The following is a 13,513-nucleotide window of genomic DNA, read 5'->3' as shown; positions in this document are numbered from 1 at the left end:
CGTTTGGGTATTTGTTTGCAAACTTATGATCCAACAGTTATTTCCGATTTTGAAATTGTTATTCGAATCATAAAAATAATTAGCGGGCCGCATTTGTAATGACCTGACAACTGATGATTATTGTATATTTTTATTAAGTGTCAACTAACAGACTACAGGTTAATTGACATCTTATTAATATATATTTTTTTTAAACTAAATTTAAACCAACAATGGCAAAAAATCTTCCGTATCATCACTCACGTCCAAGAGCTCGGGGATAACGCCATATCTGTCACGTACGAAATATGGGTATACATTTACACAATATTCGTCATATGTCAGGGTGTTCACGCAGCTCCCGAGGCGTCGGCCCCAATTACCGCTGGTATTGTTTCAACGCCACTATCTATTTACGCGGTTTGGGAATTAAGGGAAAAAAATGTTGAAATGATTGATTTGTTTTGTGATACGGTTTTGATACGATACTAAGTACTTGTACAAAAATAATATTTATTTAGCACAAATTAAGTAGTGGCGAGCCTTGACGTATCGGTGATATACTCGCTACTTCAGTGATACACAGAACGAACAGGACGAACTTATTTGAAGTATCATAAAAAGGGATCTTTCAAGATATTTACGATACCAGCGGTTGAGATTTCGTAGTTGTATCCCCGACCTCAGGGAAAAGTCGTTTCTGGAAATTGCATACGTTTTTATACTTAATAAAATTCCAAAAAATATTACCAATGAAACGGATACAAAATTCAAATCTATTATCAAGAAGACATTAATATCTAAGGTGGATCGCTTACTTCAAAAAGCGAATCTACTGTGTTAAAAATTAAGTTGTGTTAAATACTTGTGATGTATAAATGACATTAATAACAATGTAAATCTGTTTAAAAATATATAATTATATATTATACCTCGTTGAGTTTCTTGCCGGATTCTTCTCAACAAAGTTTTTCCAAACCGGTGGTAGATTTTTTTTTGACATTAATAGTACTTGTTATACTCGTAATAGCCTAAATTGAATAAAAATACTTTGACTTTGATACCTGGATAAAAAGTAGCCTATGTTATTGCGGATGTGCAGCTGTCATATACCTCATCAAAATCCATCCAGAAGTTTTTGCTTGAAGGAGTCTGTGCAGAAAGCACAGATTACTAATATGTGGCAGAGTGTCGCAAACTAAGTAGCAACACCTACCTAAATATATTCAGGGAAAACTTTCAAAATCTTTGTAAAATCGAAGCAACACCGCCATTATTGTAAAGCAGCGTCGCAGAAGCGATGTTACCAACAAACTAAGGTAAGTGCTCGTGTAATGGGCACGCTAATATCGCGCGTAAATATCGCGAACAGTCTTAATATTAAAACAGCCGTGCAATACTTACGTTGACACACGTAGGAGGCTCACATGGAGATATTTAAGTGCATATTTTTCTGGAAGCTTTGATGTGGACCATGGAGCGCTGCCTACGCTCAAGTGGTGCGGTGGGCTGGTGCGCTGCTGGAGACGCAAACTAGCTGCTGCATACCTGGAATGAGGGCTATCGCGTATGAATTCGCCGCTAGAAGCGCTAGTGTAGCGTGAAGTCTCTGAAATGTCAAATCTTCATAGTTTTTGGGTGAGGTACCTACGCGGATTTAGTTATAATTAGAATAATTATGTGAATATTTTGCGTTACCTGAAATTAATTATGGCAATTATGCGTTACGGGGCAATAAATTCTTGTTTTTGAGACAGTTTTGTCTTTCAAAACTTTTGTCTCCCTTTTTTCCGAACAAAACGGGACTACGCAACACTGTGGTTGCTCGATATTTTTATGGTACGGTTTTAAGGTGTATTAAATATGATTTAATCTAAACTTTGTTTTCACGCCCGTAATAACAGACTTTGAAAGCCACACTTAAAAACCTCACGCAACAGTGGCGCCATCTAGAAAGACAAAAAACGATAGCTCTGATTGACTCCCTGCACGGCAATGGATAGTTTAGTCATGTGTTTACGCTCTAATTAACCTGTTCCTGCGGGGTAAGAGGGACGAGGTGTCGACACAACTTGACACAAGCGAGCGTAGGTCCCCGTCGTCGTACGCACATTCTCCCACCATAGGCGAATTAAAAAAAATATTCAGGGAGCTCTGACCATGTGGTTTAAATCCAGGTTCGATTCTAGTCGCATAACTGAGCTACTTTTGTTCTGCTTTTTTTAATATGACCACTGTGAATTAAGTTTTTTCATACAAATTAATTTAATATTTTCAATGTAGGTATGCGATACAACACTAAATGTCAAAAATTATTTCAAGGCGCCCGTACCAAGATGCAGCGATAACACCGCCATGTCCGATACACTGATTTACCAATTAAACTTTGAGGATCAATAAATGATCTAAATTTAAGTTTTTTGAAAATGTTACAAAACAAAAGTAGCTTAGTATTGTGAGTAGAATCGCCTAATGTAATGTGATTTGCAATAAATAATTTTGAATTGGACCTTAAACTTACTTCCTATTTGTCCAGCGGCCATGTTGTCTATAATGCCCGAGCGCTCGCAATCGCATTCACCATGTCGTTCTATTCATAATAATATGTTATATATAACGACTGACAGAAGGAAATGGTGAAAGCAATAGTGATTCCGTGTGCATTAGACAATAAGGTCTCAGTTTTTTTAATCGTTTTAATCCCTCGTCTCCATATAACCCGAAGCTAAGCAAGACACGATACTAGGCGAGCATAGCCAACCGGGGTCATCGCAAACAAATGAGGGGTGTAAATCCACCCCGTATCTCCCACGGCAGGTAGGTTACCCTTCCTTAACATATGTAACGGCGGCTGTAGTGATGTTGCCTAAGACATTAAGATTTTAGCTAAGAAGGTTGCCTTGGCTGGAAAAGGCTGCCAAGTATCGTCGCTTCCTACTAATTTTATACATGTCATTAGCTTAATAAAGACCGAGGTAGAAGTAGGTAAGTATGTTTGATTGAACATAACGAAACAAAACTTAAAATTAGTTCAATAGTTCTACAGATGTCATTTTTGAGAGTAGTGTACCTTGTTGTTCGTCTGTCTGTCAAGATCCTTTTTTTAACCCCCTACGCAAAAAGAGGGGTATTATAAGTTTGACCGCTATGTGTGTCTGTCTGTGGCACCGTAGCTCTTAAACGGGTGAACCGATTTAAATGCGGTTTTTTTATTAAAAAAAAGGGTTTTTAGCGATGGTTCTTAGATATGTTTTATCAAAATAGGTTTAGCCGTTTTTGAGATATTGAACTTTGAAGTGACGATGTCGGGGGTTTTCCCTGGAGAGCTACGGTGCCACAGACAGACCGACAGACACACATAGCGGTCAAACTTATAACACCCCCTTTTTGCGTCGGGGGTTAAAAACCCTGTCTAAAAGATGACCTGTTGTTTTATTTGCTTTATTCATTAAGTCTAGTTAAACCCCATGCCCCATCCCTAACTCACCTACGTGGTACAGTAGGCAGTTAAGACTTCAAGTGTTTCGGACGTCCCAGAGAATTTATAGACGGCGGTATTGGTTTTGTTCGGTCTGAGAGGGCATAAATTAGGAGCATAAGGTGCCATTACTTACACATATGCTAACTACACCCTACTAGCGTACCAAGCTTCACTCTTGTGAACCATTCGATCTATCCGTCGAAATAAATTTCGGGGTTTTACCACATTGGAGAATTGTAATAGAAATTATCAAAAATTATATTGCGGTCTTCTTTTACGTTGTATTACGGACACCTTTAAAATTTCATGTCTCTAAACCAGAGATTAGGTACTTTTTATCCCGATATTCCCGAGGTATCAGGATAAATTCGCGATATTTTAACCGCTTTATAGTTGAGAGATATTGAAATGCCAGAACTAATGGTACCTAAATGCGGACAAAGCCGCGGACAAAAGTTAAATTACAGTAACAATCAAAATCTCACAAAATCCTCAGTTTGTTTTGCTTTTGTAGTGACAGTTGAAATATATATAAGTACATTATGCCTAAATTTCAGCTGTCTATCTAAGCTCTATAAAGGTTCAGCTATCTGTCTACATAATAAGATTCTAGAGATACTGCCCAAGGACGGATAAACTGACAGACAGCGAAGCTACAATAGTAAAAACCTTATGATGTTTAGTATGAGACGCCCTTTGAGTACAGAACCCTTAAAAATGTCCGTTATGTAAAAATTTTACTATTTTTCACACAAGATACAAAGTAAATCTTTCAAAAAACGACAGTATTTTACCTATTTACTTCTCTATATCAACAATATCACTTTAAAATATTCCACCTCTAAATTAGAAAATTAACGTCTCCTATATTTACAGATACAATTCAGGGGTGCCCAAGCTCGCCAGAGATAGCGGCTGCTTTATTAACTTGAGCTGGAATGCGGCCCGGTGTTTCGAAGAACTGGGTGAAAATCAAGTTGAAAGATTCTGTTACATTCATGGATAGGTACATGCAGGTGAAGGTAATATAAGCGTGTTAAAAAGAAACAAAAAGATGTGGAGACGACCACAAATCTAAGTACTGACCGCGGCCGACGTTGCTTAACTTCAGCTTTTTTTCTATGAAATGAGTAGGTACATCCCTATTTAATTAAGTCCCAAATGTGTTAATTTTTTTGTCACCATCATAGATATCTTAATTCCAAGTTCAAGTATGTACCTGCATAAAACATAACATAACATATGGCTGTGTATTACACCGTATGTATGTCAAAAACAAATAGATTATAAGAATATCGAAAGACATCAGGCGGAGTTCAGTCGCTCAGGTAAATAAAACTTGAAATTTTAATGACTTAAACTCGGTGACCCTATCTAATAGAATAGAATAGAATAGAATAGAATAGAATAGAATAGAATAGAATAGAATAGAATAGAATTATTTATTGTCAAACATAACATACATATTTATCACATATTTGTCTTCCTCTTATCTACGTAAATCGGTTTTGTATCTATGTAGCTAAATATATAACCACAAAAAGACAACATCGAAAATTATGTAAATAATGTATTACTCTGATGTATGATTGATTCTATTTTTTATGTACAATCATCATCCACTTTACTATATTTAAAAATTCCTAAATATTTTTTTTAACTGTTTATTATAAACCAGAATAGCATTACAATTTACAGTGTTTCATAATTACTTAGTTAATAATCTTTATTATTTAAGATTTTATATCTAAGGAGTGCGAAGAGCGGGCGAGCCCCCATGTATAATCAAAATATAATAATGAAATATAATGTTTCCATGCTATATAATATGCTACTTAACAGTAAGTCACACCCTGTTTGACACTAAAAATTTGTATGCAATATTTGGAACGTTCTACTAAGCAAGCAGTTTCTTCAAAACTATGCTATCGAGTACAATTTGTATATGCCAGTGAATGCTATGTATGACGAAAGCTATACCAGCAGCGTCCATATGAGGCTTTTGGGATGTTTTGTGACTCTATGGAATGCTATAGCAGGCATTGCGAAGAATGGAACTTTGCGTTGGACGAAGTTTTCGTCGATCGAATGGGCGAAAATTTATTTAGGGAACTACTACTGTTAAGTGTTGTTAATAGATTTTAACATTTCGATGTAAAATTCCGGCACTAATGATTTTTTTTTACCAGCAGTATTATTTCGGCACTAATAAATGTTTTTCTTTAATTTTTTTCATGGGAATTCCCGAAAATTCCATAGAGGGTTTTACTAACGTTGCATTATAAAAGAAATCGTTAAAATTTTGGGCTTTTATCGCAATCCCGTGGAAACATCGGGATAAAAGCAGCCTATGTGTTATTCCAGACGTACAGCTCTCTACATACCAAATTTCATCCAAATCCGTCCAGCGGTTTTAGCGTGAAAGAATAACATATACATACTACTTAGACGCACATACACATACTCGATAAATAATTTGTCGTCCGGAATGTTCTTTACGTCAGTTCGGCTGGTTCGGCTTAAAACATGGAAGCAGCTTTCAGACGAAATCCATTATCAAGGGCATAGTTCTCTCCGGTGATACTCTTAGCCTTATCACTCGCAAGGAAAAGCGTCAGTTCAGCCACCTCCTCAGGTTCAATTATCTTCTTCAGAACAGAGCGATCCTTAATGGTCTCCAAATGAGCCTCATACCCCTCATGGGCCACCAGAACAGCAGTTTTGACTGTACCAGGGTTCACGGAATTTACTCTTACACCAGCACCACCAAGCTCAAGAGCAGCGTAACGAGTAAGACTATCCAGATCTGCTTTCGTAACACCAACCACCACATTATCGTGGAATGTTATACTCGAAATGTTAACAATGTTACCAATAGTTCTGATCAGGTATGGTGCATCTTTTGTAATCAAAAGCATAGGAGCACCAGCATTACGTCATCGTACGCTTTAAAAATGCTTCCATCGAGAATGTTCCCTTCTGAATGAATAAGCACCAGCGTTGTTCACCAATACATCTATTTTCTGGAATTTCTCAACTACTTTCGCAATGACGACTTTCGAATTGTTTCATCTTCATTAGTGAACTCTGCTTTTACTATTAGCGTTTTCTTGCCAGTATCACATTGCTTGGCGACTTTGTCGAGTCTCTCTTAGTTTCTTCTTACTAAAGCCACGTCAGCTCCATTTTTGGAAAATGCGATGACGATAGCCTCTCCAATAAAAGCACTGGCTTATTTTGGAAATTGGTTAATTTTCAACTGTATTATTCTGAGTATTTCAGACTATTTATGTAGATTGTTATCACTGTGTCAATTTGGGGAATCATAATGTTGTGTTTATTGTGAGCTATGGCGTAAATTAAGATAAATAAAAAGGATTATAAAAAAAATGTCTGATGCATTGCTTGCAAACAAGGTTCTTCCTTGATTGCTTGTAAATAAGATGTTGATGAATAACGTATTTGAAAAAACACACCATAATAAATAATAAGTAAAGGTATTCCCTGATTTTCACTGAAGACCGTAACGTTCCGAAATTAACGAAACCAGCAGGCAAACTCCTAGTAAATTAGTTGTTTTTCGACTTTTTTAAGACTCCAGCCAAATATTTAGTTTTCTAAAAGAGTTCCGCTGGTCTAAGTAGGTAACTTTTGCTCAGGTGTTTTGTATGAGTACAAAGCTATTATGTAGGTATACTGTAGCAATCAGTAAGCACACAAATATCACGTTTTATCAATAATCTTTCGACTTATTTACATTCGTCTCCCCTTGGCGGCTAAATTGTATACAAATATTGGCTAAGAATCAACCCCTAAGTGTATTTGGGGGCAATTTGAATACTTCGCGGATTTGGTCAATTTTATGAATGAAGGAAACAATAAAGCTTATTTTTATTTAGTACAAGCATTTTTTTTATGGTATAGGGGGCAAACGAGCAGGCGGATCGCCTGATGGTAAGCGATTACCGTCGCCCATGGACACCTGCAACGCCAGAAGAGTCACAAGTGCGTTGCCGGCCTTTAAGGTAGGAGTACGCTCTTTTCTTGAAAACTTGAAGGTCATATCGGTCCGGGAATACCGCAGGCGATAGTTCATTCCAGAGCATAATCATAGTCATATCATTTATTGCAATTATGTGGTATAAAAGGTCTTAATTCTATTAATACATAAATGCGCCAACATAAACCCTGCAAGGGCACCGCAAATTGCTGAACAAATTGTAAGTCCATTTGTCATTTTTCAAACTTAATACTAGGTAAATAATAATATTATTAATCACAATCGAAAAAATCTTGTAGATTATAAAAACACTTTGAAAGCAGATATTTTTTTTATTTTTTATCGCCATGTGGTGTGTCCCTGATCTTACAATTCGTAGGTTTGTGAATGAACTAACTTTTTTTTTTTTTGCTTAAGCCAGGCCAGCTCTACAATAGTTGTCCCTCTCTTGGCCACACAAATGTTTTTACTTTTTAACAAATTTACTGATTTCTAATAGGTATATATATTGATGTGAAAATTATTATTTTAAAAGAGGTGTAATGTAGTCTGCAGCTATCTCTCCCCTTTAAGTTAACTAGAATCTTGATGCATTTATTTTGCAATATAAAAAGTTTATTACAGTATGTGCTATTACCATATAGAATTACGCCATACCATAGCCAGGCATGCGCATAAGCATAGTATGCTGTCATTGCTGTTTTTAAATCTATAGAGAGCGTATGTGAATCTCAATAGTTTGCTTGACACCTTATCCATATGGCCCTTCTAGTTAAATTCCGAATCAATTTCTATTCCCATAGACCACATGAATTTACAAAACCTATTTCTTGTTTATCAAACGAGGTATTTTAAGCATGCATGCATTTGCATGTACAAGTCAAGAATTTAATTAAAAAAAACAAACTTAAGCAGTGCATTGTTATGATACTTGCACTCGTAGGTAGGTACGATTAGTAATGTATAATTGATCAAGAAATGCTTTGAGTACCATAGGGTTCAATATCATTTGTAGTTAAAAAACATTAAGGCTGAAATTAATATCAAATACTCAGATATGCTACTCTTTGAAGCAGTAAAAAATCAAACTTCAATGTCAACGCAGACACTAAACAGGTGTCTCCATACGTACTTAACCGTAAAAGCTATAAGTTAGGATACTTCCGGTGCATAGGCGTATATAAGGGGAAGGGGGGGAGGTGAGTGGGCCGTGACCACCCCAGTATGGTCTAGTGCCCACCCCAGGATGTGGGGTAAGTAACCAATTCGAAATTTAAAAATACTGATATCTTCACACAAAAATCCAGGTCAGAGCCCTGTGAAAAATAACCCTAGTACCTACTTAACGTAAAGTAGAACCTACATGCATTTTCATAAACATTTATGCTTGTTAATTTTTTATTGTAATAAAATATACATCAATCAAACCACATAGTTATGAAGCAGAAACAAAACGCACCAACCCATCTCTTAAAAAAGTTGATTCTGTCACCGTTTGTTTTGTGAAGTTTGTCAAATCGTGAAATCGTCGCGCCGTTAACCGAAAGCAAAACAAACTGCTAATTTTAAATTTTACAATGGTTTCGCGTACTTACGAAATGAAGCTATCTAACCATAAAATATTTAAAGACCTCAGTGCTAGTTTGAAGGAAAATCCTACCGGGAAGCTACGTAATTTGTTAGAATTCAGAGATGATGTGCTGTACGTTTGGAATTCAATTGAGAACTGTTTAACGAGTTTAAACCTCAAGCATTTGGAGGAAAATGATGACGAGACACCCTATCAGGTTAGTTTTAGTATATTTGGCTCACTATTCCTACTTTTCAGCGGCTATTCTAAGATTCCGGCGTGAAATAGCAAACTGGTTTGAGGTTATGTTGTCATTGGATTGAAACAATCTTTTGGCTCTTAAATGGCCCAATATTATGCAATAGCTTTTTCATATTGAACGTAATGTATTTTAGAAGTCAATTCCATGACTTAATGTACCAAACATTAGTTTAAAGGTCAATAAATTAATCCAAATTTATCTTGAAACAAACAATAATTATGTGAACAAACAAAGTTCATATACAGTTTGAAAAACAACAATAATATTTTTTTTTCCTATAAGAAGCTTTCTCATACATGTTTCTCAATGATTTGGCTGAGATTTTAAGCAGAAAACACAATGTTTCAAATCACGTCCCACTGCGGAGCAACTGTCATGCTTTAAGTAAGTATTGACTGTTATGTATCAAAAGTACACTATACTTAATGAAACTATTTGAACACTAACAGCAACAATTGAAATCTAGTAAACTAAGGGCCTGTTTCACCACCTGTCCACTAACTTTAAGTGTCCAATAAAAGTAATGCCGTCTTTGTTTATTCGGACAAAACAAACAGAGACGGCATCACTGATATCCGTCACTTAAAGTTAGTCGACAAGTGGTGAGACAGGCCCTAAATCTCCTTAAAGCAGACTTTTTAATAGTAAGTAAACTTTAAGTACAATTATTTAAGTTACACTTTTGGTATTTTTTATGGTACTGTCAAACAATCTGAATTATGTACAGTCAAGTGAAAAGATTGACATGGCCAAAGTTACAAAAATATACACAACTATATTGCATGTAACATTAAGGTAGTGTGTACATATTTTTGTAACTTTGGCCATGTCAATATCTTTGCACTTGACTGTACCTGGGTAGAGCCATTGTACTTTTTTTTTTATTCGACTGGATGGTAAACGAGCAAGTGGGTCTCCTGATGGTAAGAGATCACCACCGCCCATAAACATCTGCAACACCAGGGGTATTGCAGATGCGTTGCCAACCTCGAGGCCTAAGATGGGATACCTGAAGTGCCAGTAATTTCACCGGCTGCCTTGCTCTCCACGCTGAAACACAACAGTGCAAGTACTGCTGTTTCACGGCAGGATTAGCGAGCAAGATGGTGGTAGCACTCCGGGCGGACCTTGCACAAGGTCCTACCACCTGCAGATGCTGTGCTACTTATGTCATGTTGCCATCACATACTTAATGCTTATCATCACATACTTAAAAGCTTAATGGTTACTTGACCTGAAATGTATATTTCAGAATTAAATTACTATTATTTATTTTTTAATTTATGACGGTGGAAGCATTCTACACTTCCACTGAACGTAGATATAGTTAGTGTTTAGTTTTGTAACTAAGGGACCCCATACATCCCTGTATAATTATTAACTATACTGTAGTTTTTAAGTATTTTATTTGTAATTATTTTATTTTAAAAAAAGTGACTTTCTGCCAAGTTCCTTGCGGCGCATTCTTCTTGGCAATGATGGTCTTTCAGAAAGTGCTGGTAGTTTAAAAAATGATGCGTAGAAGTGCCCATTGCGGCCTATTTACTGAATAAATGATTTGGATTTGGATTTAAGCATAAGATGGGTTAAAAGGTTCCACTCTGGTACATAAATCAGTTTGTTTGACATCAACAGTACACAAGCCTTATGCTCACTTAGATGACAAACACCTCTTGTCACTAGGCAAAAACCACTGGTCATTGTGCGCTGATTTGCTCCTCCACAAAGTTGTATGACAGAATCATTCATGACTATTATTTGTTGCTAAAATAAAAACTTGTTGCCATTCAGAACCAAGAACCTGAAAATCTGGTACTCTGGGAGGCTGGTTTATGAGCATAGTGCATTGTAATATTTGGTTATGAATGTGTTAAGTACCGATATATATTAGTTATGAGTGAAAATTGTGAAAGTTAAAAACATTCTAATTATGTAAAATAAAATAAATGTGCTTGTTTCTTATAATAAAAACAATTATAATTCCTTTTTATTCCGAACTGGTCCCTGGCTCCCTTTTGAGCCCGACGCAAAAAGAGGGTGTTATAACTTTGACCGCTATGTGTGTCTGTGACACCGTAGCTCTTAAACGGGTGGACCGATTTGAATGCGCAATTTTCTATCGATGGTTCTTAGACACGTTTCATCAAAATCGCTTTAGCCGTTTTTGAGATATTGAACTTTGAAGTGACAAAGTTTTTAATTTTTGTTAGGTTATTTTGTATGTTGGTGTAAAATGTCTCTTAGTTTGGTATGTCTTTTGATGCTTTTGTATGTACATAATGTATATAAACTCTTAATGTATGCTTTTTTTAGGCTTGTTTCTTAGTGTCATATTTAATTTCCTTGTTTTTGCTCTGCATGTAATAAAAAAGCTTCTCTCTCTCTGTTTGTCAAAAATAAGAATAAATAATTAATAATAAAATTCTCATGTCACAGTGTTTGTAAATGGCTTGACCGATTTTTATGAATTTTTTTGTGTATATTCCGTAGGTCTGGGAATAGGATGTAAACTATTTTGCATACTTCTATGCGGACAGAGTCGCGGGCAACAGAACTAGTAATTAATAAAAATATCACAAGAGAATGGACACCAATTGAGCCCCAAAGTAAGCAAAACTTTTCTTATGAGAAGGGTACTATACTAAGCCTTTCCAATGGATAAACATACTTAAATAGGTAGATATATAAATACATCACTGGTCTACCAACTTTGCTCCAAAAGTTGTCACAGCAGCCCCCCCCCCTCCCCCCCTTTTGTTCAAAACCGAATGTTCAAGAAATTGAAAAAAATCACAAAAGTAAAACTTAATTAATACTTTCAACAATGGGTTTCAATGTGATTGGATTCACCGTTTTTAAGTTATCGCCAAAACCTTACACGTCTCAACAAAAGGACGGAAGTGCATAGAAGCTAAGTGGAGATACGCTCTTTTGTTGGTAAACTTTTTCACATCATATTTTTTATGTGTGCTGATTACTAGAGAACGGCTAGCTGAACCGTTGTAAACGTGACTTAACTGTTGACTTGACTGTTTTAAAAGTTGAGTGAGTCCTCTTCCCTGGCTTTCTTTTTTATATAAATAATAGGCTTACATTTGGCCTCAATCTCGCTTGATGGAAGGCGAAGATGAGGCCTAAGATGGTACACGTTTGCCTAGAAGGTGTCTGTTCACTTTAACCTTAAAGATGTCCACATTATAGCGTTCCGGAAAAACTGACCTCGGCAGAGAGTTCCACTCCTCAGCCGTCCGCATAATGAAAGAAGAGGCAAACCGCTTCGTGCGTAATGGAGGAATGTCTACAACATATGGGGGAAAATGGTCGCCGCGCCGAGTCGTTCGGTGACGGAAAGGGGAAGGGGGTATCAGGTTATGTAAAACCTCCGCACACTCACCGAAATGTAACCGATAAAAAACCGAAACGCAGGCCACTCGTCTACGGTGTTCGAGGCTCAGAAGATTTGCCCCCACGTGTGAGTCACTGCCTATGATCCTCTTCTTCTTTTTAGGGTTCCGTAGCCAAAATGGCAAAAACGGAACCCTTATAGTTTCGCCATGTCTGTCTGTCTGTCCGTCCGCGGCTTTGCTCAGGGACTACCAATGCTATAAAGCTGTAATTTTGCACGAATATATATGTAAACTATGCCGACAAAATGGTGCAAAAAAAATCAAAAACAATTTTTTTTAGAGTACCTCCCATAGACGTAAAGTGGGGTGATTTTTTTTCTCATCCAATCTTGTAGTGTGGGATATCGTTGGATAGGTCTTTTAAAACCATTAGGGGGTTGCTAAAACGATTTTTCGATTCAGTAATACGTTTGCAAAATATTCAACTTTAAAGTGCAAATTTTCATTAAAATCGAGCGTCCCCCCCCCCCTCTAAAATCTAAACCAGTGGGTGGAAAAATTTGAAAAAACTCAGGATGGTAGTATGTCAAACTTTCAAGGAAAACTATAACGGTTAAGTTTTATTGAGAATTATTAGTAGTTTAAGAGTAAATAGCAGCCTAAGGCATAAAATATACCTAAACTTGGAATATTCTGTACAAAATACGAAATCCTGAGAAAAATATTACTTAATCTTTTCGTAATGGCTACGGAACCCTATTCCTGGCGTGTCCGACACGCTCTTGGCCGGTTTTGTTTAATAACGGCTACGGAATCTTAAACTGAACACCTACCTATAGTTTAAAAACCCTACTTACTGGAAAAATGTTTTAAT

The 13,513-nt window shown here is 36.5% G+C and overlaps 1 protein-coding gene across 1 annotated transcript in view; it reads left to right on the top strand.

Moving 5' to 3' along the window:
• Window positions 1-8,964: 8,964 nt before the first annotated feature.
• The window catches only part of mbo (Nuclear pore complex protein Nup88), a 205,781-nt gene continuing 201,232 nt past the window's right edge, over window positions 8,965-13,513 (top strand). The window contains exon 1 of the mRNA XM_074092573.1: window positions 8,965-9,247. Within this exon, the coding sequence (XP_073948674.1) occupies window positions 9,038-9,247 (210 nt within the window). The 5' untranslated portion in view covers window positions 8,965-9,037. The remainder of the gene's footprint in view (window positions 9,248-13,513) is intronic.

The sequence above is a fragment of the Choristoneura fumiferana genome, chromosome 9, assembly GCF_025370935.1.
Source record: "Choristoneura fumiferana chromosome 9, NRCan_CFum_1, whole genome shotgun sequence".
NCBI classification, from domain to species: Eukaryota; Metazoa; Arthropoda; class Insecta; order Lepidoptera; family Tortricidae; genus Choristoneura; species Choristoneura fumiferana.
Note: the sequence above shows the minus strand (reverse complement) of the source record. Positions and strands in the feature narration are given on the sequence as shown.